Source organism: Haliotis asinina, chromosome 13 (assembly GCF_037392515.1).
Source record: "Haliotis asinina isolate JCU_RB_2024 chromosome 13, JCU_Hal_asi_v2, whole genome shotgun sequence".
NCBI classification, from domain to species: Eukaryota; Metazoa; Mollusca; class Gastropoda; order Lepetellida; family Haliotidae; genus Haliotis; species Haliotis asinina.
The window spans coordinates 25,012,802-25,039,202 of record NC_090292.1 but is presented as its reverse complement, the minus strand read 5'-3'; the positions used below and the strand labels follow the sequence as shown (position 1 = coordinate 25,039,202).

At 39.5% G+C, this 26,401-nt stretch overlaps 2 protein-coding genes across 2 annotated transcripts; one reads left to right on the top strand and one right to left on the bottom strand.

Moving 5' to 3' along the window:
* Positions 1 to 400: 400 nt before the first annotated feature.
* LOC137259974 (uncharacterized) lies at positions 401 to 5,310 on the top strand. The gene is made up of 7 exons (XM_067797630.1): positions 401 to 594; positions 1,201 to 1,328; positions 1,818 to 1,953; positions 2,128 to 2,301; positions 2,724 to 2,922; positions 3,504 to 4,385; positions 4,806 to 5,310. The coding sequence occupies exons 1-7, from the start codon at positions 540 to 542 to the stop codon at positions 5,251 to 5,253; spliced, it is 2,022 nt and encodes a 673-aa protein (XP_067653731.1). The 5' UTR covers positions 401 to 539; the 3' UTR covers positions 5,254 to 5,310.
* A 13,750-nt stretch (positions 5,311 to 19,060) lies between these two features.
* On the bottom strand, positions 19,061 to 25,910 carry LOC137260159 (major facilitator superfamily domain-containing protein 4A-like). Its single transcript, XM_067797853.1, has 3 exons — positions 25,696 to 25,910; positions 22,823 to 23,108; positions 19,061 to 21,373 (listed from the first exon to the last, which is right to left on the bottom strand). The coding sequence occupies exons 1-3, from the start codon at positions 25,780 to 25,782 to the stop codon at positions 20,424 to 20,426; spliced, it is 1,323 nt and encodes a 440-aa protein (XP_067653954.1). The 5' UTR covers positions 25,783 to 25,910; the 3' UTR covers positions 19,061 to 20,423.
* Between the last annotated feature and the right edge of the window lie 491 nt (positions 25,911 to 26,401).

Genomic DNA, 26,401 nt, shown 5'->3' with positions numbered 1-26,401 from the left:
CACAATTTGAAATAAAACTAGTGTGGAATGTTCAATCTAATATCACTATTTGGACAATGCAAGATAAAAACAGACTACAGATCGCCAATAACAGAAGTTAGATCTAGACTAGGTACCATGGGGACTTACAGTACCTTTTAAGCGTTGATGAAAAGTGGGTTTCAATATACTACATTTTGAGACAAAGATTACCTTGGACGTGTAGTTTTGGAATTGATCATAAGATTAACATCGATCATCCGATCATATGAACTGGTGTTTGAAGCAGTATGGTCAAAACAGTTATATTATATCTACCTTACCATACACATACTGAAATGGATGCACAGAAACCTACTAAACACAGACGAATGACACGCCATTTCGTTCGTTTACCATATCTGCGTCAGAGAGTCAAGATAAGGAGTGCACTAACACCTGCAAGATACACACATATATGTAGGTCAGCCTTTCTAAACCGTTTACAATAACAACCTTGGAGTCAAGACTTCACGGCACAATACTCAAATAAACCTAGCAAGAGGTTGACAGGAGACAACATGTGGAGTTTTACCTTCATTTCTGTTTTGCTGTCCTCGAGGTATTCTTTGCAAGGTAAAGCTATTTTCCTAACACTGACCTCTGACACAACAGATAACTTAACAGTTACTGCCTGGGTTAGGTTAAACAAACAAAGTGTGCGTGTGCGTATGTGCTTGCGTGTGTGACCGACGGTGAGTGGGTTCCTGGGTGAAGTGACATGTGCCTTGTCATAAACATTTATGACGGGACACACACGGATTTACTCTTGGAAAAACTGGATTTCTGTTCATCATTCGGACTATCTAGATCCGTCTGCCTCTACGTCTGATTGTCAACATCGACCTACATCCAAGACTGACCACTCGCCATGTAACCTTTAGTATAACTGTTTCACACTCTCAAACCAAGGTGAGTTGATATCATATCTGTAAACCTTTACTTTAGATTTGACTCAGTTACATTGTACTAGAAACTAGAAATCATTGTATCTTGCTTTTTGGTCAAAATATATTATTGAACCTTTTAGACTTCTCAGTGTTTTATTTTGCTGGTTCATAGGGGATTTCTTATACAGCTTGGCACGGCAAATTATAAACCATAACAACATAAACAGCAATAATGACGTCCGCAAGCTGTGCATCACTGTGTTCTTCCGTAATATACACCTCTCCTTTATAGGCTATGTCGGATGCTATCAGGATCAGCAACAACCACGTGTGCTTCTTGTTAACATTATGACGTCCACCCGGATGACTGTACAGGCGTGTCTGGACCACTGTGATACTTATGCATATGCTGGGATTGAGGCGAGTAATGATGGCAGTGCATGTACAAACACTATTTAACGTATAACGCATTCATAAATCCCCACATTACTATCTACTTCCGAACTTGCAATCGTCCGATGAAGGAGTAAGATTTCTCTCAGAATCGGCGCGATCCTCAAAATATAGAAATGTGTCCAATTTCATTTTTGTGCACCACTTCTGATGCTACATATTGGCATTGTATCCACAGCTAAAGTTGAACAGTTGAATCACACTATGTAGGGGTTACTGACTTGTTGACACATGTAATCGTATCCCAGTTCAGTTATATCGATGCTCATGCTGTTGATCCCTGGATTGTATGGTTCAGACTCAATTCAATCATTTACAGACCACTGCCACTTAGCTGGAATATTGAGTGTGTCGAAAAACTCCTAAACATGTTCATATACAGCTGGCACTGATCTATAGCTGTGTGTGCACAACAGAATGTAGCAAATATATAAATATCAACATCTCCTCTTCTAGGGTAGCACCCAGTGTTGGTGTGGAACTGCGCTGATTCATGGCACCAAGGTAGCAGAGAAAGAATGTGACAAGCTCTGCGGTGGTGACCAAGCCCAGATGTGTGGTGGTGATTGGCTCTTGTCCGTGTATTCCACAGGTACTATCTTTATGGTGTCATTAAATACGATGTTATAAACAGACTGACCATGTCACATCAACAACAGTCCTCTGTTTAATAGTTGAACATAGATATTCTGTCAGGCAAAAATGAAATTAATCAGTTTCATTACATTGCCACGATTACCATTTATATTGCATTTGTCATTCACAGTAACTGATTTTTCAAATGGAGTGACAGCTGGACATATATCACCCGCCAGTGGTCTGCACGTCATTTCCGGTTTGACTGCAAGCAGGACTCATCCCGGTTACCTCTACGCTATTAATGGCAATTTGGGGACTAACAAAATTTACATAATCGATGAAGATACAGCCCAAACAGTTGGTACTGCTTCTTCGATATCTTCCGACAGTAGAATCAATTTGTCTATTTGATGAATCAACATTTTATGACATATTCACATTATGTACTGAATAATAATTAAATCAAATCGAATTTTGAGTGGTATTCTATAAACAACCGGCAGAAATTTCGTCCAGTGAGTTGAGCTAGCGCTTTGGTTGTCTGACAAAGGCTTTCAAGGAGTCTTTTAAGTGGGAGTACAGAAGAGAAGATACATCTTGTTTTATTATTCTCTGCCTATCTATGAGCTATAATAACCGATCAGTTTTCTGAGAATTATTACCAAATAGCTTTTCAAATCCTGTTACGTCAAAAATATGGAAACCAATGACTGGGGATTGAATTAGCGGATTCAGGCATAAGACATAAAGATTTTTAATGCAGGTGTAATTTTCGTTGTGCAGGTGCGTTGGCTGTCCAGAACAGTCATGAGTTTGACTGGGAAGATATTGCTGTCGGGGCCTGTCCACGTGGTTCTGGGACGTGTATTTTCGTGGTGGACACAGGAGCAAGACAGCATGCTGAGAGCACAGTGTACGCTGTCCAGGAACCTGCAGACATGAAATCCCAAGATGTGTCAGTGACTGGTACACTTAACTATAGGTAAACGTATACCTGTCCAATCTTCCAACTCCTGCATACATTTTGACTTAATTGTCTTGTTGCATCAATTTCAGAAACATTTGTAGTGAACACTTGTTCTAATATTTTATACCTCAAATATCATTTAGCGATGGCCTTTAGCTGAGATATGTCGAAGCTGAAACCAAAGCAGTGTATGAAAATAGAATCAGTGCTCATAAATACAAGTCCAGTAATCGTGGTATTCTCAACACAATTCACTTAATCACCCTCAGCATTTACATTATATCAATAACAGATGCTTGGATACGTTGCATATGGCACACACATGAATTACGGCATTAGGAGATCTATGCCAAACTAATATAGGCAGCGCAATGAATAACATGTGTGTGACGAGGTTGTTCAAGCTTAAAACGTACTTATCTCGTAAATGTTATTTGTTATGAATGAACACAATAGTTGCAGAGCGGCGTAGTGAGGTATGGGTTATATAAAACGAATGAACCAACCCCTTCATACATACAGATTTAGTATTTCAACTCTTACTGACCCCATAAGAAGAGTACTTTGTTTTATTCCTAAATTTCGTAATGTTTCAGGAATAATGGGATAAAATCCGAGGCATTGATAGTAGACTCTTCAGGAGATGTGTTTGTGTTCTTAGAAAATGAAGGACACCCTGCTTCCGTGGCAAAGCTACCTGCACAGGGTTGGAATGCTGGAAAAACCGTGGATGTCTTTTCAACACAGACCCTGCCCTTCACGTCCCCAAATGCAGGCCCACTTGCAGCAGATATTTCACCCAGTGGCACAGACATGCTGATAAAGACGCTACACCATATCTACTACTGGGACCTGCCTGATAAGTCAGTCACTAATGCCCTTCAACACCCTGGCGTTGGTGTGCCTTCTGTGTATGAATACCACGGGGAGTCTGTAGCCTGGAAATGGGATGGCTCTGGATATTACACAGTTGCTCAAGACTCCCAACAGGCACTTCACTTCTATAAACGAAAACATTCAAGCTACACAACTTCTAAACCTAAAACAACTTTGCCAACTAGTACGACCACTCCTCAGACATCTTCCTATACAAGTACCCAAGCTCCAGTTTCTAACTATTACAACGAATTTCTAGAAATCGGACCCATCGATTCCTCACAAGGTCTGCTCATGGCGTCAGGCCTGGCTGCCAGCCGGAAACATCACGGGTACCTGTACGCTATCAGTAACCACTCCGTCAGTATATACATTGTGGACGAATGGACAGCGTCAGTGGTTGCAACTCTTCACGTCCAGAACGTGTCTGTAAGGGACTGGGATGACATTGCAGTAGGACCTTGTCCTGGTTTGGGGACATGTATTTACATAGCAGACACCAGTGAGTCAGACCACACTGGCAGGAATGCCGTGTATATGATCAAGGAACCCATCAGCATAACCACGTACAACGTTAACGTTGAATCAAGTCAGCATTTCATGTAAGAGGACAATCTTCTGTACACCTCAACATTGCCATGATGGAATCATGTTTGGAATATTATTGATTTGATATTATCGTAGTCACGCTTTAATCATAACTTTAAGACCAAATTCGATTTTAATACTAAAATTTAAAAACAAATCGATTTTAATACTAAAATGAAAAACAGCCTTGTTAAAGTACGGCCATATATATTCCCATTTTTGACATTCGTATCACCTGAGGTTCTGATACAAGATCGAGAGTTTCAAACAATAATGTATGTTGGCTTGTTAGTGCATGACCCCTTCACCATATGGAGGATGTTTCTTAGGATAGGACTACACTATGTATTCTTTAGCACTGACGATATATGTTCTGTAAAACCCCAAGTTTGGGGGTGTTTTTACTTGACATTTGATATGTTCATTCTTTTCAGCTGGAGCGAAACTGCGTCAAAGGCGTTGACAGTGGACAAGAACGGCGATGTCTATATTATATCCGAGTCAGTAGGTTCAAGCAGCAAACTAGCCAAGCTGTATAGCAGTGGATGGAATCGAAACCACACTGTGACTCTATCATCTGTGTTTACTTTGCCGCTACATACCAACAACCCTGGGCCTGTTACTGCAGACATATCACCCAATGGTCAGGATATATTGATCAAGACGACGAATCACATCTTCCATTGGCATATGCCCGATGGGGATGTCTCGAAGGCTCTGCAAAGCCCCGGTGAAGAGGTTGCATACCGCCCCGACAACCATGGAGAAGTTGTTGCTTGGAACGCCAAGGGAGACGGGTACTTTACTCTCGGTCAAGGTCAGGATGCCATGTTGCATCTATTCCGTCACAGGGAAGACCCTTTATGTAACTGGTGTCTCTGACATGTCGCAGTATAGATAATGTAAACAGTAATAAAATGGTTGATCCACCAACAACAAGCATGACTTTTCAAAGTAAATTGGTAGGAGAGCTGGGGATGGAACCAGTGGCGTTCCTATTCTGTCTGTAAATAATCGAGTCTGGACCAGACAATTCAGTGATCAAGAACATGAGCATCGAACTGTGCAACTGGGAACCGATGACACGTTTCAACCAAGTCAGCGAGTATGACCACCCGATCCTGTTAGTCGCCTCTTATGACAAGCATAGTCGCTTCTTATGGCAAGCATGGCTTGCTGAAGGCCTGTTCTATCCCTAGACCTTCACTGCCAAAGGGACAGTCTTTATCTCGGGGAGTGCTGCACCATAAAGCGCCCATTGCATTCATCATGCATTCATCCACAGTTTGAGTTACACTCTCAGTGAGTTAATATTGAACGTCACATCGGCAATATTTCAGCCATATCGAGACGAGAACACTTAACACTGAAAAGGACTATGTGTATATTATAAAACCTGTCCACGAAGGACAGTAAAGCAACTAGAATATCACAATTAGCACTAAAAGTAGCTTGGAAAGGTAAAACTGATAGCATTATATACAGAGTACAATATAAAAACAGGCTAAAGAAAGTAGAGTTACACTTGCAATTCTTTGTCAATGAAATATAATTTGTAACACAGAAACGCACAAAACTTTTGAGTAACTATTACCGATTCAATATATACTCTTCAAGATAAGGTAGGGGATCTTCATTGTTTTATTTACGATTAATAATATTTAGGAGACTTATCGGGGTCAATCAATTTTGATATGATATTATTGAATGTATCACCATTTGCACTTCCTTACAACCATAGTCATTTGGAATGTAGTCGCTCTTGAAAGTTGATTGGTGTATAGTATGTCTTACGGTGTAAGAAATCCCCTGTGAACCAGCAAAACATAACAAAGACAAGTCTAAAACATTCAAACATTGTATTATTTAGCAAAGAGAGCAATTTATACAAAGTCACAAGTCACTTTCACAATACAATACAAATGAGAGAAAATCTACGGCAATGGGTCACAAAATACATACCAAACTCACCAAAGTCTTGATTTACACAGAGTGAGAAATGTAGCACAGCCAGCAGTCAGGCATCGGTTATGTAGATCAGGCGTTGACGAAGCAGTTTGATATTACTCCAGTTAAACACTATGTGTCCGTGTCCGTCCCAACACGGCAACTAGCATTTATATATACTGTCATAGTTTCAAGAACTTTCAAGAGCTAACGACCATCGCCACGTGGAGTGATCTAGCACAATCGTAGTCTCGTGTTTATGTTTTTCAAAGGGAGGTAACTCCAAAGTACTGCCTTAGAAGCGTGCCGCTTAAATAATTCTCTGTAGGAAATGTGACCCATAATAACTACCACTAAAACCTTAAATATTGTGACCCAATTACAACTACAGCAATAATAATTAATAACAACTCAAATCACGGAAATACACTCTCGCACCACATGTAATTGGCATGTACACTATTTTCATTTTAAAACAAACGACTAGAAACAAACACTAACAAACGTGTAATGCGAGATGATTTCTCGACCTTCTTGAAAAAAACGTCAAAACCAAGAATGAGACCCTATGTACGTGTATGGGGCTACTGCGTTGTGCACGTGCAAATCATGAGTTGTGTTTAGGGGTAGTGCGTTCATAAGATATCTGCCCTTGAAACGTGTGTTAACGTTTACATTTCCTGTCCAAATTGGAAGTTCATTATCCCCTACTTTTAAGAGTATATGAAAGTAACACCTATCTTCATACACGAATGAAAACATTGGTTCATGGTTTTTGTTGACATATCAATAATTCAAGTTCAGTCAAACACCTATGACGATTGTCTGGACATTAGGAGGCATCCATGAAGAGCCACCTCCTCGTGGTGGGTGCTGGGTAACGCTAAGTGCTCTTCTCCCGTGTGGACCCGGGGCAGAATGTGTCCACAGTACCTCATTGCTTGTCGTAATAGGCCACTAAAATGGGCAACCTGTTTTCCATGGGTTGCGTCCCGTGTCGGTGGAGGACGGGATCCTGGTGGTTGAGGGCAACTGGGCCTTTGACCATGTTCTGTTTGCCTAACACACCACTTCGGCCCTTACTTCACCTAAACGGGTGTTGAATTGGCCCAATTCAACCAATCGGCTGGTCATGCCAAGCCCTGTGCATGGACTATACATATATGCCATTGCACAAATTTTATTTGGACATTATAATTTCGGTCTTTGCTTTATTGTTCATCGATATTTTCTAATTTTGAAATGCATTTTTGACGTTCTGACCTTTGCCTAGAGTCTTATGTCCAGAAGGCGGTGGCTCATGGGCCAATCTGGTATATTAATTATTTATAATTCTTCTGCTGGAGCGTATCATCCGGATATCCTTGGTGCTGCAAGTTGGAGACCCACTTGCTTTTACCATTGTCCTTGTGATACTCCGTGGTGGGTGGGGAGCTCGGATGATGAACCGTATTACACTAACCATGGCTTATGAAATCCCGCCCAAAAAAACCAAAACGTCCACTTGATATTGATCCTGTTGATACTGAGCACAGACCGTCTGCATCGATTGAATATTGGCCACGTTTCCTTGTAATTGAAACTCCTGAGAAACCAATACAGTTGAACCCTTTTGCAGTATCTAAGGGTATTCAAGGTATTGCTGGGGATGTTAAAAACATTAGACGCTTACGTTCGGGTGCACTGCTAGTTGAGTGCGGGAAAAAACAGCAAGCGACCAATCTGATGAGTATTAAACCTTTCGTGGGCATTCCGGTCACGTTCTCTGCTCACAAAACCCTGAACACAAGTAAAGGTATTGTCAGAGATCGTGATCGACTGTTAGCTGACATGTCAGAACTTGACATAGCCTGCGAAATGAAACATCAAGGTGTGCTTTATGTCAAGCGTTTTTCAACCCGGAAAATAATGAAACTATCCAAACAAACACGTATCTGTTTTCCTTCTCGTCTCCAAACACTCCTAAGTCAGTAAAGGCAGGCTACTGTAACATCCAAGTTGAAACATACATCCCCAACCCGTTCAGGTGTTTTAAATGCCAGAAATACGGACACGGTGTATCTACCTGTACACTGTCTGTTGTGTGTGCTCACTGTGGTGAGAAGACACACACAACAGAAGATTGTGACAGTGATTTTAAAACATGCACCAATTGCCCAGGCGATCACTCATCTTCTTCGAAACAGTGTCCAATTTGGAAAGAGTAAATGGCGATTAAAGGATTAAAGTTTACTCAGAATATCTCCTTTTCTGAGGCAAAAAAACTGGTAAAGATGTCTGATCTTTATGGTACAGTAGCCAAAACATCATTGGAGTCTATCTCTAACATAACAAAATCATCCACAAGATGCCAAATTACCTTGACCTGGGTAAATTGCGACTCTCCACAGCTTTTGTACCCTGCTATATCATCCCAGACTGAGGAATTACTTCCTGGTACATCAAAGTCTTCTTCTGATGACAAATCATCATCATCTCAGTCACACCCAAAGTCCCAATCGACAGCTGATAGTCAACAAACGGTGAAAAGTAAACCGAAGCCAAAGCCTGATGCCTCAAAACAACAAAGTGGCAGAGCTCCTAAAGGGTCACAAAATAAAATTCAATTGTACAATAAGTATGGGTCCCTTGAAGACATGGACGTTTCTGAAAACGTCCATTCTAGGGCACATAGCTTGTCGCCCTCCAAAAGAGTGCGGGGTAGATCCCCAATAAATCCCCCCAAAAGATAGTTTATTCCAGTAATATTGTACAGTGGAACTGTAGAGGATTGAGGACTAATTTACATAAATTACCGCTATTAGTCCAGGATTTTACACCTTCAGCGATATGTATCCAAGAGACATATTTAAAACAAACAGATACATTTGACCTTCGTCATTTTAATGCATATCATTCTTTTTCACCTCCGGGTGATAGAGCCACTGGCGGGTCATCCGTTCTAGTCAGACAAAACGTATTCAAAGCCCTGTTTCACTAAATACAATATGCAGGCTGTTGCTGTGAGAATTACTTTACATGTAGCGTTTATGCAATGCTCACTCTATATCTCGCCCTCTTCGACATTTGTCAAAAGTGATCTTCAAGCCCTGTATGACCAACTCCCGAAGCCCTGTATTATAATGGGAGATATAAAATGGGCATAACCCACTCTGGGGTAGTGTAACTACAAACACTAAAGGCAAATTGCTGCAAAACTTTTGTTCCGACAATGACTTATGTATTTATAATGATGGTTCAAGCACATATTTACATCATGGTACAGGGACTTATTCTGCTCTTGACTTGTCATTGACAAATTCAGATCTACTAAATGAATTCGAATGGTCAGTCCACGATGACTTCTGTGGAAGTGACCATTTCCCTACTGTATTAAAAGCTGTAACTCCATCTGATGTTCCTCCATCATCAAGACGAAATTTTAAAAAGGCTAACTGGGCTTTGTATGAAACATTGTGTGCTGACAAACTTAAACCTGAACGTTTTATTGACGTTCCTGATGCTATTAAATGCTTTTCTGATGAATTGAATTCCATAGCTGATGAGTGTATACCAAAGTCCTCTGTAGCTCCACATATAAGAAAACCATGGTTCAACGATGAATGCAAACAAGCTAGGAAGGCAAGAAAAAAGGCAGAACATTATTTCCGTCGCCATCCTATGGTGCATAATTTAAATCAATTTAAAATTTTAAATGCTAATGCGCGACGTACTTTTAAACAGAACAAACGCCACTCTTGGCAAAATTATGTCTCCAAAATAAATTCTCGGACACCCATGTCCAAGGTATGGAACATGGTCCAGAAAATCAAAGGTAAAGGTACGAAATCTACTGTCCATCATCTTAAACATGGAGATCAGTTACTTACGGATAAATCAGATATCGCAAATAAACTGGGCGAAACCCTCGCTAAACATTCTTCCTCTTCTAATTATTTACCTAAATTCCAGCAGTATCAAAAACAAGAAGAAAAGAAACTATTAATTTCAACTCAGATAATGGGGAAGATTATAATGAAACTTTTTCTATTCATGAACTCCATACTGCTCTTGATCAAGCTCATGATACTGCTACAGGAGCTGATAACATACATTATCAACTCCTAAAGCATTTACCAGAATCCTGCCTAGAAACTCTTCTAAATATTTTTGATGATATTTGGACATCGGGTAACTTTCCTCCCTCATGGCATGACGCCATAGTAGTACCAATACCTAAACCTGGACGTTATCATACGGATCCGTCCAATTATCGACCTATTTCACTAACTAGCTGTGTTTGCAAGACCATGGAACGCATGATAAATAATCGACTTGTTTGGTACTTGGAAACAAATAACCTTATAACAGATATACAATGTGGTTTCCGGAAAAACAGAAGTATTGTCGATCACTTAGTGCGATTGGAATCATTTGTTAAAAACGCACTCATTAACAAACAACAAGCTGTGCCTATCTTTTTAGATCTTGAAAAAGCATGTGACACTACTTGGAAATATGGCATTTTAAGAGACTTACATGACTCGGGTTGCGAGGTCGTTTGCCTGAATTTATAGCCAAGTTTTTTAAATAACAGACAGTTCAAGGCCCGTGTGGGTTCTACCCTGTCTGATCATTACAATCAGGATCAGGGTGTCCCACAAGGAAGTATTTTGTCCGTCATTCTTTTTAGCATCAAGATCAACGGTTTATCTAAAGATTTAATCGATTTAATAGATGGATCATTATTTGTGGATGATTTTAATATTTCTTGAAGTGGTAAAAATATGCATACTATTGAACGGCAACTGCAGCTCTGTTTAAACAAAATAGATAAATGGTGTCTTGAAAACGGCTTTAAATTTTCTAAAACGAAAACTAACTGCATACATTTTTGTCGTAAATACAAACCCTATAAAGACCCTGAACTGTCTCTAGATGGGACGCCCATTAAAGTTGTGAAGGAAGCCAAGTTCTTGGGTCTAATCTTTGATTCACATTTAACGTTTTTACCACATAATAAATCACTTAAAACTAAATGCCTGAAAGCACTTGACTTGTTGAAAGTGGTTTCAAATTCAAAATGGGGAGGGGATCAAGCTACCCTTCTCCATCTATATCGATCACTCATTCGTTCTAAATTTGATTATGGCTCCATTGTATATGGTGGAGCCTGCAAAAGCAATCTTAAACTTCTTGTTCCTGTCCATCACCAAGGTCTTTGACTTTGTCTTGGGTCCTTCAGAACTTCACCTATTGACAGTCTCTATGTTGAGGCTGATGAACCATCTCTTGAGCAGCGCCGTTTAAAGTTAGCTTTACAGTATATTACTAAATTATACTCTAATCATTCTAACCCTGCATATAACTGTGTTTTCAATCCCCTTTATGAGGATTTACACAACAAAAAGTGTACTGTAGTCCCGCCTCTAGGACATAGAATTAAACCCTTTCTTTCTTCTTTCTGCTGCTGGCATTCACCTGGAAAACGTAGCTCTGTACTTTTCAGGTATATCTCTTGTAAACTAAAAGCTGATGGTTTAAAATCTTGTGATAACAGTTGAAGATCATTAAAATTGTTTCTAAGGCCTCTGCAATTCCACTGGATAACATTATGAGAGCAACTCATGGGGGCTCAATAAGAGAGCGTGAACGAGACGAAGTCCCTTTATGCTGGGATGACTGTGAAGGGCTTGTCTCCATATCTAGTGGTTCATAGGTGTTATGAACCTCTACAGGCACCTGTAATGGTAAAGACACCTCAATATGTTTAAGGGTCCTGGCATCCTTTCGTCTTTGTTGTTTCTGTTCTTTTCTGGACATTGCTGTTTTCCTTTCAGGTTCATGGTGATGTTTTGGTTCAGGCATCACGTGTGTCTGGGTGGATGTTCCTGTATCCTCATCAGAAATTGTACACAGAATGTTGTGTTTTTCTGAGACCCAGGAAATGGAGGTCTGCCACTCGTGATCAACTGTTGGACGGGAGGTAGATACAACAGCAGAGTAAGTTTTTTTTTTGTGTGGAGATTCTATCAGTGACTGGTAACAGTTTCTTTGCTTCAGCAAAAGATATATTACTGGTGTGTTTAAATTTGAGAATTTGAGCTTGTTGTTCAAAGACTGGACACGATCATGATGAGGATATGTGATCTCCACGACAGTTTGCACATTTGATGATATTTGTGCAGACGGCATTCTCATGTTTCTCACCACAACGAGAACATTTTGGGGAGTTTTTGCACGTGTTAGCACCGTGTTCAAACAGCTGACATTTAAAGCACCGAAGTGGATTAGGGATGCAGACTTCCATCTCAATATTAAAGTACCCAGCTTTAATTAATTTTGGTACCGTAGCCAGATAAAACGTCAACAGATACGTTTTTGTTTTGACAGTGTTATCGCCATCTTTTCTTGTGAATCTTTTCACAGAGGTGACACCTTGAGACCTAAGACCTGCTGAGATATCAACTTCTGACATGTCAGAAAGACATTGTGCCCGATTACGAACAATGCCTCTACACGAATTCAACGTTCTGTGTGGTGCCACAGCAATCCTTGTATTTACAAACTGACGAGCTTTAAGCAAATTAACAGCCTGTTGTTTTCTGGCACATTCCACCAGCAACGCGTGAGTCAGTGAGTTAATATTTAACGTCACATCGGCAATATTTCAGCCATATCGTGACGAGAACATTTAACACTGAACTGGATGATATATATTTCATAAATACACCTGTCAGCAAAGGACAGTAAAACAACTAGAATATCTCAGTTATAATTTAAAACTAGTGTGGAAAGTTAAAACAAATATCACTATTTGGACTACACAATATAAAACACGGGCCATATATCAGTGAGTGAGTGAGTTAACATTTGACGTCACATCGGCAATATTTCAGCCATATCGAGACGGGAACTTAACACTGAAATGGAATATATCTGTAATATAACAACCTGTCAACAAAGGACAGTGAAAACACTAGAATATCACAGACATGAATATAAAACCAGCATGAAAAACTAAAACATTGTACTTAAAGAAGACAATACATTATAAAACACGGGCTATAGATCGCCATCAACAGAAGGTAGATCACCATACTAGGGACCATGGAGACTTACAGTACCTTTGCTACCTGCATGGACCCTAGCTGGATTTACACCATTCCTTCAGCTGCTGGCGAGTGTACGAAAGCTAGCCAAATTTAAAATGACAACAATACTACGATTAAAAACCTGGTAAACTTAAATTTACATCGAATGTTTTGGGACTTACGTATCCTCTCAGGAGGACAATAATTTTCTAATACTTCAACCCCTTTGAGGGTACAGCCACTAACAATACAAATTACTAATCTAAGCTACCAATGATTTAAAATACATCTATTTACAGAACATATTACTCAAAATTCAACCAAAAAATCAATTTCTTTTAAAAACCCAATAACTAAATGAGAAGCAACAGTGGTTGATGGTTGATGGTTCTGACATTGAAATATCTATCCCTTGTGATGGAAAATTCAACACAGTCAAGCAGAATATGCTTGACCGTGACTCTCTCATCACAAGGGATACAAAATGGAGGATCCTCACCTTTTAACAGGTAGTTATGGGTAAATCTTGTATGGCCAATACGACATCGCCGCAGTATGACCTCTTCAAATCTGGATTGACAACCCAAGTGTGTATAACCAACATAAGGTTTTATCTCATGTAATTTATTACTTCCCACTTGGGTGTCCCACTTCTTCTGCATCAGATCATGGATATAGGATCTAATGATGGATGTGTAATCAGAGTATGGAATAAGAAGTGGTGTGACAGATTTGTTGAGTGTTGTTTTTGCAGCAAGATCGGCCATCACATTCCCAGAAATACCTACGTGACTGGGTAACCAACAAAAGACGATGTCGTAATGGCCAGTAGCAAGAGTATTATACAGTTCAATGATTTCTATTAAAAGTGGATGTTTACAAGAAATATTTTTAACAGCATGAAGTCAAGAAAGAGAGTCGGAATATATTATATACTGTTTACGTTTCGGGTGTCTTTGAATGTATTTAAGAGTTGTTAATATGGCGTTCCCTTCTGCTGTAAAAATAAAACTATTGTCTGGTAATCTAGAAGATATTGTTCTGGATCCAATGACAGTAGCACAAGCAACTGTGCCACCGTCCTTGGAACCATCTGTTAATAAGGATTGGTAATTGTTATATGTATGTTTCAAATGATTATAGTTTTGTTTATACTGTACCTCATTCGTTTCTGATTCTTTAAATGTAGTTAATGTTAGGTCAACCTGTGCTCTAACCAACTGCCAAGGGGGAGAGGAAAGAAGACGGAAGGGGGCTATATGTTCCAGCTCAATACCAGCAGCAGCAATAAACGGTGGAACAAGAGAAGGACCCAAGACAAAGTGATGGACAGGATCAAGAAGTTTAAGATTGCTTTTGCAGGCTCCACCATAGACGATGGAGCCATAATCAAGTTTAGAACGAACGAGTGATCGATATAGATGGAGAAGGGTAGCTTGATCCCCTCCCCATTTTGAATTTGAAACCACTTTCAACAAGTCAAGTGCTTTCAGGCCTTTGATTTTAAGTGATTTAATATGTGGTAAAAACGTTAAATGTGAATCAAAGATTAGACCCAAGAATTTTAACAAATGATTCTAAACGCACTAAGTGGTCGACAGTACTTCTGTTCTTACGGAAACCACATTGTATATCTGTTATGAGATTATTTGTTTCCAAGTACCAAACAAATCGATTATTTATCATGCGTTCCATGGTCTTGCAAACGACTCCACCCCGCTAGGCCGCTACCCGCTAGTCCGCGACGGGTAAATGACGTAATTCAGTACCGCTAGCCCGCTAAGCTGCTGTGCTGTTCTAATAATTTATGAGATTAGAGTAGGGAGGGAATAATGAGACTGGAACAGCCACATCGCGGACTACCGGCACACATAATCAATCGCGGTCTAGCGGGAGCGGACTAGCGGGATGATGCCTTGCAAACACAGCTAGTTAGTGAAATAGGTCGATAATTGGACGGATCCGTATGATAACGTCCAGGTTTAGGTATTGGTACTACTATGGCGTCATGCCATGAGGGAGGAAAGTTACCCGATGTCCAAATATCATCAAAAATATTTAGAAGAGTTTCTAGGCAGGATTCTGGTAAATGCTTTAGGAGTTGATAATGTATGTTATCAGCTCCTGTAGCAGTATCATGAGCTTGATCAAGAGCAGTATGGAGTTCATGAATAGAAAAAGTTTCATTATAATCTTCCCCATTATCTGAGTTGAAATTAATAGTTTTCTTTTCTTCTTGTTTTTGATACTGCTGGAATTTAGGTAAATAGTTAGAAGAGGAAGAATGTTTAGCGAGGGTTTCGCCCAGTTTATTTGCGATATCTGATTTATCTGTTAGTAATTGATCTCCATGTTTAAGATGATGGACAGTAGATTTAGTACCTTTACCTTTAATTTTCTGGACCATGTTCCATACCTTGGACATGGGCGTCCGCGAATTTATTTTAGATTCATTTTACCAAGATTGGCGTTTATTCTGTTTAAAAGTACCCCGCGTAACTCAAATCACATGGAGAAAATTTGCTATATATGCGGACAGTATATTGTCGTTATGTTTGGTTCACAATGAAGTTTCCCAATGTGAGCGGAAAAATTCACAACTTATAGGAAAAGAGGAAAGCAGGTAATAGAGAGTTCATCAATTCTCATGTTCTCTTGTTCTTGCAAGTGTATTTTGACTAATTTTGCATAATGGGTAACGGAGAAATAGCCACATCTTCAAACCTAATGAAATTACCGAAAATAATACAACATTTTAGCTGACGTCATGGCATGTATTGTGCATTTTGTGACGTCTGAAAAAGTTGAGAGTGGTTTGCTGATATATATCACACCTACCTTCCATTGACTGTGTAAAAAGTCTCGGCTTCTATGTCAGAATTCAACACTCGTTAGACAAACCATGAAGTCAATGGTTTATCACTGAAATAGTGTCCTGAATATAGCAACAATTAGACGGTTTTACAACGTTCTTATTGTGAGCACCTCTCTGGCTTCAATTTAGCACATAGAAATATTTCACAACACATGATTATTCACTGAATAATGATTTAAGTCATAAACCTTTACTCTTATGACTATGTAATTATTTCTCTTCATAAGTATGCAAGGTACAAAGACCTCTGCAACTTTTTAATATGGAACTATGAGAATATGGACGTAAGGTTTGTTCAAATTAAGACATGACCTGGTTTTTTAAATAATTTTCGTATAAACTTTGTTTGAGTTAGATATCCTGTCATCAAAATATGTTTTAATCGAATTTGAATTGATTGTATTCTTGAAAACAATGATAATGAATCATGAAACGTGTTTGACAAACCAAGTAAGTCAATTTTCATAATTGTTTTGGCTATAAAAACGACAAAAACATATTCAATGAACAAGACAATTTCTTTAAATATGTGTGCCTATACATTTCATAAAATCAATTTCATAAATTTTATCAGTTTTACTTATAAGGTTGAATTAAATCGTTGTTTATTAACCTGTTCATATGAAACTGAAATATTAGTCCCAATGTATTAAAGCACATATGGCAGTAATGGCTACGTGGGATCTTCTAACACTGGTGTACAGGCTGAAAATGTAAATATTATTCAAACAATCAAAAGATTTCAGAAAATAAAAACGCACACCATATATCCATATATGATACAATGTTGAACAAGGGTGTATGTAGATTCTGAAATTAGTTTCATGAAAAATATCTGAACTATAGGGTTATTGTGTTGACTCTTGTTCAACCGACCTTCACTTCAAAGAAATCGCCTAATATGTGCAACAATGTTGAAGTGTCACATCACTGCTTTCTTTCAAAATGGCGGCTTCGCTGACAAGGGTACTGGTACTGGTGGCAAAGACCACTGGTAATTTCACTCATTCACTCAATTTCAGATGTGTGGGGACTCAGTGATCCATTTGTTGCAGCAGACTATGAAATATAGTTACGTAATGTAATAGGCGTCTCAGTACCAGCCTTCTCGAAACGTGGTTTTGTAAACACTATCTAATATGGATGAGAGCGCACTTCAGCGTTCGTTGTCCGTGTATTTTCGAAAACATCCCAACCGATACTGGGTTATCGGTGACGTTTCAGAATTATCATTACTAGTTACATGAAAATTTGATATCAGTGATCACTAATATGCTATTTTTTTAAAAATTCAGTACTCCCAGTATTTATCGGATTTTCACATTTCAAAACATACAGCAAATAACGCTGTGAATCGCGATTTTGTATAGTGTGAAAAAGGCGACATTTACGCTGGTGCCTATTTTGAAATGTAATTTTAAGCACTTCAGCGTGGTCTAAGATAATAGTGGACGGTATCTCGAGACAGGCGATTTCCCTTACAAGTCAAAATATTAAGCGTATTTGTGTGCGTCATATACATAGACCTTCATTGGACTTGAAAGTGCGGGTTGAAGAGGAAGGACATATATCAAGCTTGTGTGTTCAGTGATTCCCACATCTCTTGCGGACAACCTGCTACAAGATCCATCAGTTCCGTTTGTAGTTCCGTTTGTGTGAAGTAAGTGTGTGCAGACATTCCTGTGGTGGGAAGGACTGTGTAATTATTCCTCATATTGTATTTGTCCTCACTATGGCCATTTTGACCAGTGAGTCACCCACAGAAACACATCAGCGATAATGCTTTCCGGTCCAAGGAGAGGCTGTCTGACAATTCAACCCGCCAATAAATCTTCAAAGTAGATTTATTTGTGGCTGTTGACCTTCCCCAATCACAATCGCAGTAAGAACTGGTGCCAGCGCAAACGTAACAATAAATGCAAAGGAAATGTTTATGTTGATGGCCAGGAATTGCATTCTGCAAGACACAAGAAACAAAAGGCGTACACATAGTCAGAGCTCAGACAAAATGAGCACACAAGTTCTTCAGGGATGTCTGGATTCCCTAGGAAGTTGGTCTACCTTGAGTTATTGGCGATCTATAGCCCGTTCCTATATTGTCAACCAAGTCAGCGAGTTGATCTTTATAACATATTACAACAAACATTGGTCGCTGAAGACCAATTGTAACCCGGATTTTCAAGAGTCATTCTTTGATCATTCTGTGGTCACTCGGTTGTAAATTACTCGGTGAGTAGTCAACTTGTTTGTCGCCCTGTCTTAGGGTTTATTTTGTTAAAGGATTGAAATGGCTTTTCACAAGTTGTGTCCACGCGGGGACTCCCCAAACCGGTTATTTGGCGTGACTCCCTGTAACCCCAAGTTGTTCCACTTCTAGCAGTATTCCAGCAATATCACGTCGCAATGTGGGGAATCGAACCTGGTTTTTCAGCGTGACAAGAGTATGCTTTAACCACTCCGCTATCCCACTTAATCCCACCACCTAAGCTACGTTTACAGAGTAGCCTGAAGTGTTATGAAAAACTTGAAGTGTCATATAACTAACTGGAAAGCAATGCAAAGATACGCTGTGCTGATGTCAAGATCAACCGTAGTACGAGCATTATCCACCACGTCAAGGACGGTTGGGGTCTATTTTAATACCCTTTGAATTAATAACATCACATTATAAATGAAATTGTTAAATGTCTTAGTGATTTCGTATTAGTTTTCAGTTTGATATTACATGTTCATTCTTATCCATCGTTTAAATGATATATTTCATCTGTTTTTGTCATATAAACAATAGAATCTACAGTTCAGTTGCCCTTTATCACCCATTATATATATGAGTTTATTCAGTAGGAAGGCCACAAGCCCATGTACAATGTACGATACAATATAAGACTACTGATATGCACAATACTAGTAACAAAAACAATTTTTGTATACATTTACAATAATAGTATGTTGCATTAGAGCTTCCCAAATATATTTTGCATACCTATATAAATAGTTGTTGTTTTCACATTTCAGAAGGCGGGTTAGAGCGTTGGAATCTTTACAGACAGTATTTAACATATATCTTGTTCGTAAATCATTGTATTGTGGGCTAATAAGCATGAAATCAACCTCGTCTTCTAAAATATTTGTACAAACTGGACAAAATTTTAATTCTCTTGGGATATTATAATGACGGCTACATTTAGCTAAAACAGCTGCATTAATTGTGTTATTACCAACACCAAGAATATATTTACAGTATTTCACATGAAATCTTTCGAGAATTAACCACTCGTGAAAACCCCATATTTCTGAGCAATACAATAGGATAGGCTTAACTTGTGTATCAAACATCTGAAATAGGACAGTGGGAGAAAGGTTGTCTAATTTATGATGAAGCTGTTTGATAGGAAGGAGGGCTTTATGAGCTTTATGAGCGAGAGTCTGTACGGATTTGACCAAGAGAGTCTGCTGGAAAAATACCCAAGTAACTGTAATAGGCTGTGTTTTTCAACTTTACATTGTTAAACATCACCCATTCATGCTAAATGAAGCAGTATCCCCTTAACAGCTGTACTACCTAGTCATATATGGATATGGACTGTATTCTTTCAAGTATCCGCACAAGATGTAAAACTTATTTTATAACGTTGGCCACAGTCTGTCAACTCATGAATGCCTGGTTGAAACAGATGGGGATTGGTTAGTTGTTTTTCGTGTTTGTGTTTGTTTGATGTCACACCCATCTATATTCCAGCTATATGGTTGGTTAACGATCGAGTCTGGACAGACAATACAGTGACCAATAGCATGAGCGTCAATTTACACAATTGGGATACGACGAGATGTGCCAGTCAAGCCGGCGAACCTGATCGCTAGTTGTTCCATCACCAGAAGAAAATCAGTGCTGTTCTCTATTTACTTCTTCTATCAGCAGTGAGTGAATGAGTTTAGTTTTACTCCGCACTCAGCAATATTGTACATAATCGAGCCTGGACCAGAAAATCCAGTGATCAACAACATGAGCATCGATCTGCGCAATTGGGAACCGATGACATGTGTCAACCAAGTCAGTGAGCCTGACCACTCGATCCCTTTAGTCGCCTCGTTCGACAAGCATAGTCGCCTTTTATGGCAAGCATGGGTCGCTGAAGGCCTATTCTACCCCGGGACCTTCACGGGTCTCTTCTACCAGTAAGGACTGTACATTCGTCTTCTGTCTTTCTTCGTATCCCCTTTGCAATGACTAAGAGACAGAAGAATACCACTATCTGTATAACAACTATAGTCACCATAGAATAATGCAGCATACTCGGTTCCACATTAAACATTATTTGTCCAATAATAAGAGATATCAATGAAGTTCCTGCCAAGTCAAATAATATAACGATGGCATACAACTTATCATTCAGTGTAACATTTTCTCCGCACCATGACAGTAGGGCAGCAAACAACGGAGCATAAAACAGTCCCAAAAAATGGGACCCAACCCATAGGAATTCTACACTGATTTCTGCAGTAAATGCTAGAAAACCAGATCCAGCTAAAGCTCCGACCAAACACGATATGACTAAACATAGCTGCGACACTGCTAAGCTCACAAGCACGCCTACAAAACGCCCAAGCAACGTGACAGCATAAAACGATGACGTCATCAGTGACATTATGGTCTTTGATATTTGGAGATTGCTTCTGGTTCCAAACAGCAAGAGCTGGGTCCCGTATACGAAGTTTGCTGCACCTCCTATGAATATTATCAGTATCTCCAAGCTCACAAATATATAATTCAGTTTTCCAAAGGTATATCTATTCTTCTGGTGTGACTCCTTCTTGGAACACTCTCTCAGATCATAACGTAAAATAGCCAAGAGGACAACCAGAAGTGCTCCGAATGATGCAAAGCTCACATATGCATACACTATTTTTGAGTCTGAGGCTCCACATTCGATTGAAGCCACAACATAGTCATACGTGATGTTGATAGCCTCGCTTTGGAAGGTTGTGTTGCCGAGGAAAGGGGAGATAATCAACGGTCCTAAGATGTTTCCAGTGCACATTGCTATCCCCATCAAGTGGAATGGTATGGCTTTCTCTTGTCCAATTTCCCCAATTTTGGCAACTCTTGCTGCAATGAAATAAATACATAAGGGACAATAAAACAATTTGTCATCATGCCATGGTATATATATTCATTTTTGGCACCCCACACGAACGAATTTCAGTTTCAACCCTCTGTGTAGAGAAGTAAAGAGAGATAAATAGGTCAATTTTCAACTCAGGAGAGATTCGAAGACTTACAACCAATTTTTCAGCTTGAGTACCTAATCAAATCTGTTTTGAGCAATAAGATCTTCTGATTAACTTTAATTTGAGAGAAGCTGATCCAGGAGGATTAACCCTCATTTTAGAAACCGAAAAGAACTCTAACGACACCTGAGTCTTCAACTGAAGTGAAGACAAGGTCGAATGAAGGAGTTGTTATTTAGCATCACATCGGCAATATGGCCTGCTAGTAGGTCACGACACCTAGCGAGACCTGAACGCTTGCGGTGACAGGCAACACTAATTTTTCAAACGGTCTCCTAATTGTCAGTTCACATATTAACTTTACATAAGTAACAAATAAATCCCAAATTACCCAGATATTGCGACTGTTGACAACTGTGATATAGTTGTACACTTTGGTCCGGTCTGGAAGAGTCATAATTAGCCATCGCGCAATTTGGAACCCAAACTGGTTCTTCAATATACGCTTGCCACCGGAAATCTGGTATCAGAAATAAGCTGGGCCCCGCCACTAATACTGAAAGAGCAAAGGCAGCCGGGAACCAGCTTAGAACTGCTAGTACCCCTATATCCACTCTACGTCCAGATGGTATAATTGCTCTGTACATCAAGAACTTGTAAGGATACAGCCATTAACAATTAGGAGATAAACATCATGTGTTGGCCAATTTCCGGGTGTTATTGAGTATTTGAAGCACGGGAATGCATTTGGAACCGACGGGCCATATTGCCGGCGTTATTGACATTGTAAATACAAAAGTAAACCAAAGGATTTTAGTGTCTGCACTCGTTTACATCGAATACGGATACAGCAGTGAAGTGTCATCAGCTGGCCGTTTCAGCTGGTTCCCATGGTAGCATCTGGAGTTGCTCATTTGTGACGTCATTCTAACTTTACGTCACAATATGATTTGAATGACGTCACCACTGATGATGACACAACAAAACAATTGTTTACGTGTCAATACGCGGTGAATAGTCTTTCAGTTTCCGGGAATCTAATGCCATTTAATCATGTTTTTCAACCAATCAGATTACAGAATACAGTAACTTTTGGTTTACAATCGCAATTATTAATTCAAATTAATAATCATAAAACTGTTGTCTGTTTACAAATCATTTATCAGTTAGATATGTTTATCAAAAATCAAATGAGAATTAAGATTTGAATTAAGAATTAAGAATTAATTAACAAAATCCTTGAATTAGAAAGAAATATGTGTACATACTCAGTTGCAGCTTTCATCGTGATCGTTAGCACCAGGAAGACCACCAGAAACATACTTACCACTGTTAACAACTCCACCAGTTAGTCCTAACCCAGAGCTTGCTGCTGCAGCCAGCCAGAAGGAAGGACAGAGAGGTATCACCAAGACAAGGCAACTGCTCACAAAGACACAGACCATAATCAGTGTATAGACATCGAACACTGCTTGCAGAGGCATGTAGAGTACACTGCCTGCTGTCTTGAATCCAGCGTACAAGGGAAACAGGGTGCTGATGGTCTGAACACTGACGCAATATAGGCACTGAAGGTCATGCAGACTTGGCCCAAAGCAGCTGTCAATGAGTCCCTGTAAAACAGATGGAACTCTCATCGACGAGTACTTTCTATAATGAAAATACAATGTACATTAAAAAATACAATGGAAGCTGTCAAAACCGGCATCTGTCCAGTCTGGCATGTTGTCAACACTGGCACAACAAAATTTCAGTCCCGTCTATGACTTGTACATTTATCACCGTCTCTACAATCCGACACATTGCACAAATCATATTTCTTCGGTCCCAATGCGTGCCTGTTTAGACAGCTTCCACTGTATAGGAGTGAGAGCGTGAGTTATTATTTAACGTCACATCGGCAGTATTACAGCCATATCGTCACGAGAGCATTCTTAAAAAGGAATCTATGTATATGATAAAAACCTGCCGACGAAGGACAGCAAAACAACTAGAATATCACAATAAGAAATAAAACTAGCGTTAAAACTAATATCCCTATTCAGACAATACAATATAAAAACAGGCTATATAGATCACCAACAACTGAAGGTAGATCACCATACTAGGGGCCTCTACCGTATAGGATAAGTGATGAGTGGGTGGGTGAGTTTGGTTTAACGCCGCTTTTAGCAATATTCCAGCAATATCACGGCAGACGACTCCAGTAATGGGCTTCATAATATAGCAGAGATTTGTTGAAACAACAGTACATCTCTCTTGTAAAACAGTTGAAAAAGAAAGTTGAATAAACCTCATTACATTAAGAGTTATCTCCCCTGATGTAGCAGACGGCCTCCATTGTTGACATGGTAGGTTTGACAGCGGAAAAGAAAAGGTTCTAGTTGATGCAATGCATACCAGTTAGCTGATTGACATGACATTCCACTGTCTGTTGTACAGAACCTGAAGAACATTAGTCGGGAGTTGGGATTAAACACAAGAGCGGGGCACGGAAATTCTACGGTCTGCTGGCAACATTGTCGAATCGTAAATAGATGAATATAAAATAGCGTTGAGAATATCAGAAATGAGATGATTAAAAGAGGAAGTGCTCAGGTATGTAATGAAACCCATGGAAAGATTTGCAGAGTTAACTCGGTGAAAAGGCGGTGAAAAGTACTGGTGAAAGTTCCATGAAAAGAAAGACATTTAAACTGGAGTAGGGTTTACGAAAATCAATATTGGGATAATATTTAATGAAAGGTCTGTTTGACTTTTGTTGGGAGCTGTGCGAATATTTGTACAAAAGATACCGTGAAACGCCCACAAAAAAGCCTAGTTCAAAGTATTGTGAACAGCCTTCAGTTTTTGGTGATTTATAGCCTGTTTTTATATTGTACGGACATGTTTGGTGATATATGTTTAAGACAGCGTACTTGTATTAATTTAAGTGGTGAGGTAATCTAGTACTTTTACTCTGTTTCGGTGGCAGGTTTGTACATATGATTTTTTTAAATTAAACATTGATATGAAGTGTTCTCGTCACTCTATGGATGCAATGTGTCGATGTGACGCTACAAACTGAACTCACTCTCTCATACTCAAAACATAACTTGGAAAGTCACATGTGGGACGCGATAGCACCACGTTGAGTCATACCGTTGTGTGTTTTCACACGAAGAAACGATATGTTGACATGTTATGAATGACCAATTCCTTTCACGGATTCGAACACTGTATGAACATAACTCGATTTTCCAGCATGATAACGACCCAAAACACACTGTGGACTACACAAAACACTGGTTGTCGGACGGAAATGTTTTAAACCGGCCCAGCTGCAGCCCAGCCCAGAATCTTACTGAGAATGTGTGGTGACTGATGAAGGACAGAATAAACCACAAACGACACAGAAACATGGACGATGTGAAGAAAGAAGTGGTCGAATACAGGGACACGCTGTCACCTAGGCGCATTCAGTTATGTTTTGCATGGCACAGGTCGGACAAAGTTCTGAAAGAATAGACTCCAAGAAAATGATATCTCACGACCTTTATGTAACACTTCAACGTAGTAAATATTTTCCGAAACAGTTTTGTCAATAATATCTGCGAGTACTATATAGATGCAACACAGAACACAGGTTCCAGTGTGCGACAAAGGCATGTTAATGCTGAAAATTATATGAACTGCATAGGGAGTATCAGTGATGAAAGCAGGTATTCCTTCAAATGGAAATGGTGTACAATTATTACCGTCTCTTTACGAAAAACTTCATAGATTTTCCCGGATTTGTTTCAATGTCACATGTAATCAGTACCTTAAAAAGACACATTTCAAGAAAGGGGAAAAAATACAGAATGTATTGAGCGAATATGTCAACTTCCCATACACATCTAAAAACATCTTTCAATGCTAAGTTGGGTCCATATTTTGCCGCAGATTTGGTCACGTCACTGTTTTCAGCAATTCATCACTTTCTGCAGCTGTTGATCTGGTTCATTATAAAGCCAGAGTGAGTGAATAGCTCGCGTTTCTGCAATATAACGGGAGGAACATCAGAAATCAGAAATTGGTTTCACACATTGCACCCGATCATGACTCGAACCCGGGTTTTCGGTGTGACCGCAATGTTACCCTGCCGCTCCTACACAAGTGAGAAATGTCTGTTTTCCTTGAGACAGACGTTTAGAAAAGAGAATTATAGTTGTTACTTACGTCGAGACCAGACAAGGCGAGCAGCAACGCAAGTTCCATGTATGCACATTTCGAGTCCCGGTTCTTCCTAGATGTGGCGTGACTCATTGTAGATATAATGTGTTACATATGTCTTCAACGAGTATGTACCTCGCGGATTCACAATGCATATATACCTGAGACATGTGTGACGTGTAGGGAAGACCAGGCTAAATCCACATTTGGGCCAAAGTGCCAAAGAGTTATTTCCCCCTTAATGCTCGACAGATGGCGTGATTGTTCATTGCCAACCAATGAAAGCAGAGATTAAGAAGTGTCTTCACCCACGCTGGCGCCATTTGCAGGAGTTGTATGACTCATCACTTACACTCATACTCGTCAAGGGTGCAAGGCTGATCACTGACCACTTATTTTTTTAATGCACCCACACCGAATATTTCCGAAATATGTGATGTGATTTAAGGCTTTAAAGAAAGACTGTTCTCATAAATTGATGCAGATGTTACGAAGTGGTGCTGTTGATAAGGTTTGACTCTATATTTCAGAGTAAAAGGACTGTGTGTTCGAAACTGTGTAAAAATTTCCATTGGTAACTAACATTCTGTTGAATACTTCTTGCGCTCATATTGTTTTCAAATATGTTTTTCGCAGCCCACATAAATTCTCAAGCTGTGAGATGAAACGAAATAACGTCGGTTGTTGTAATTATAGTACAACGTATGGCGAG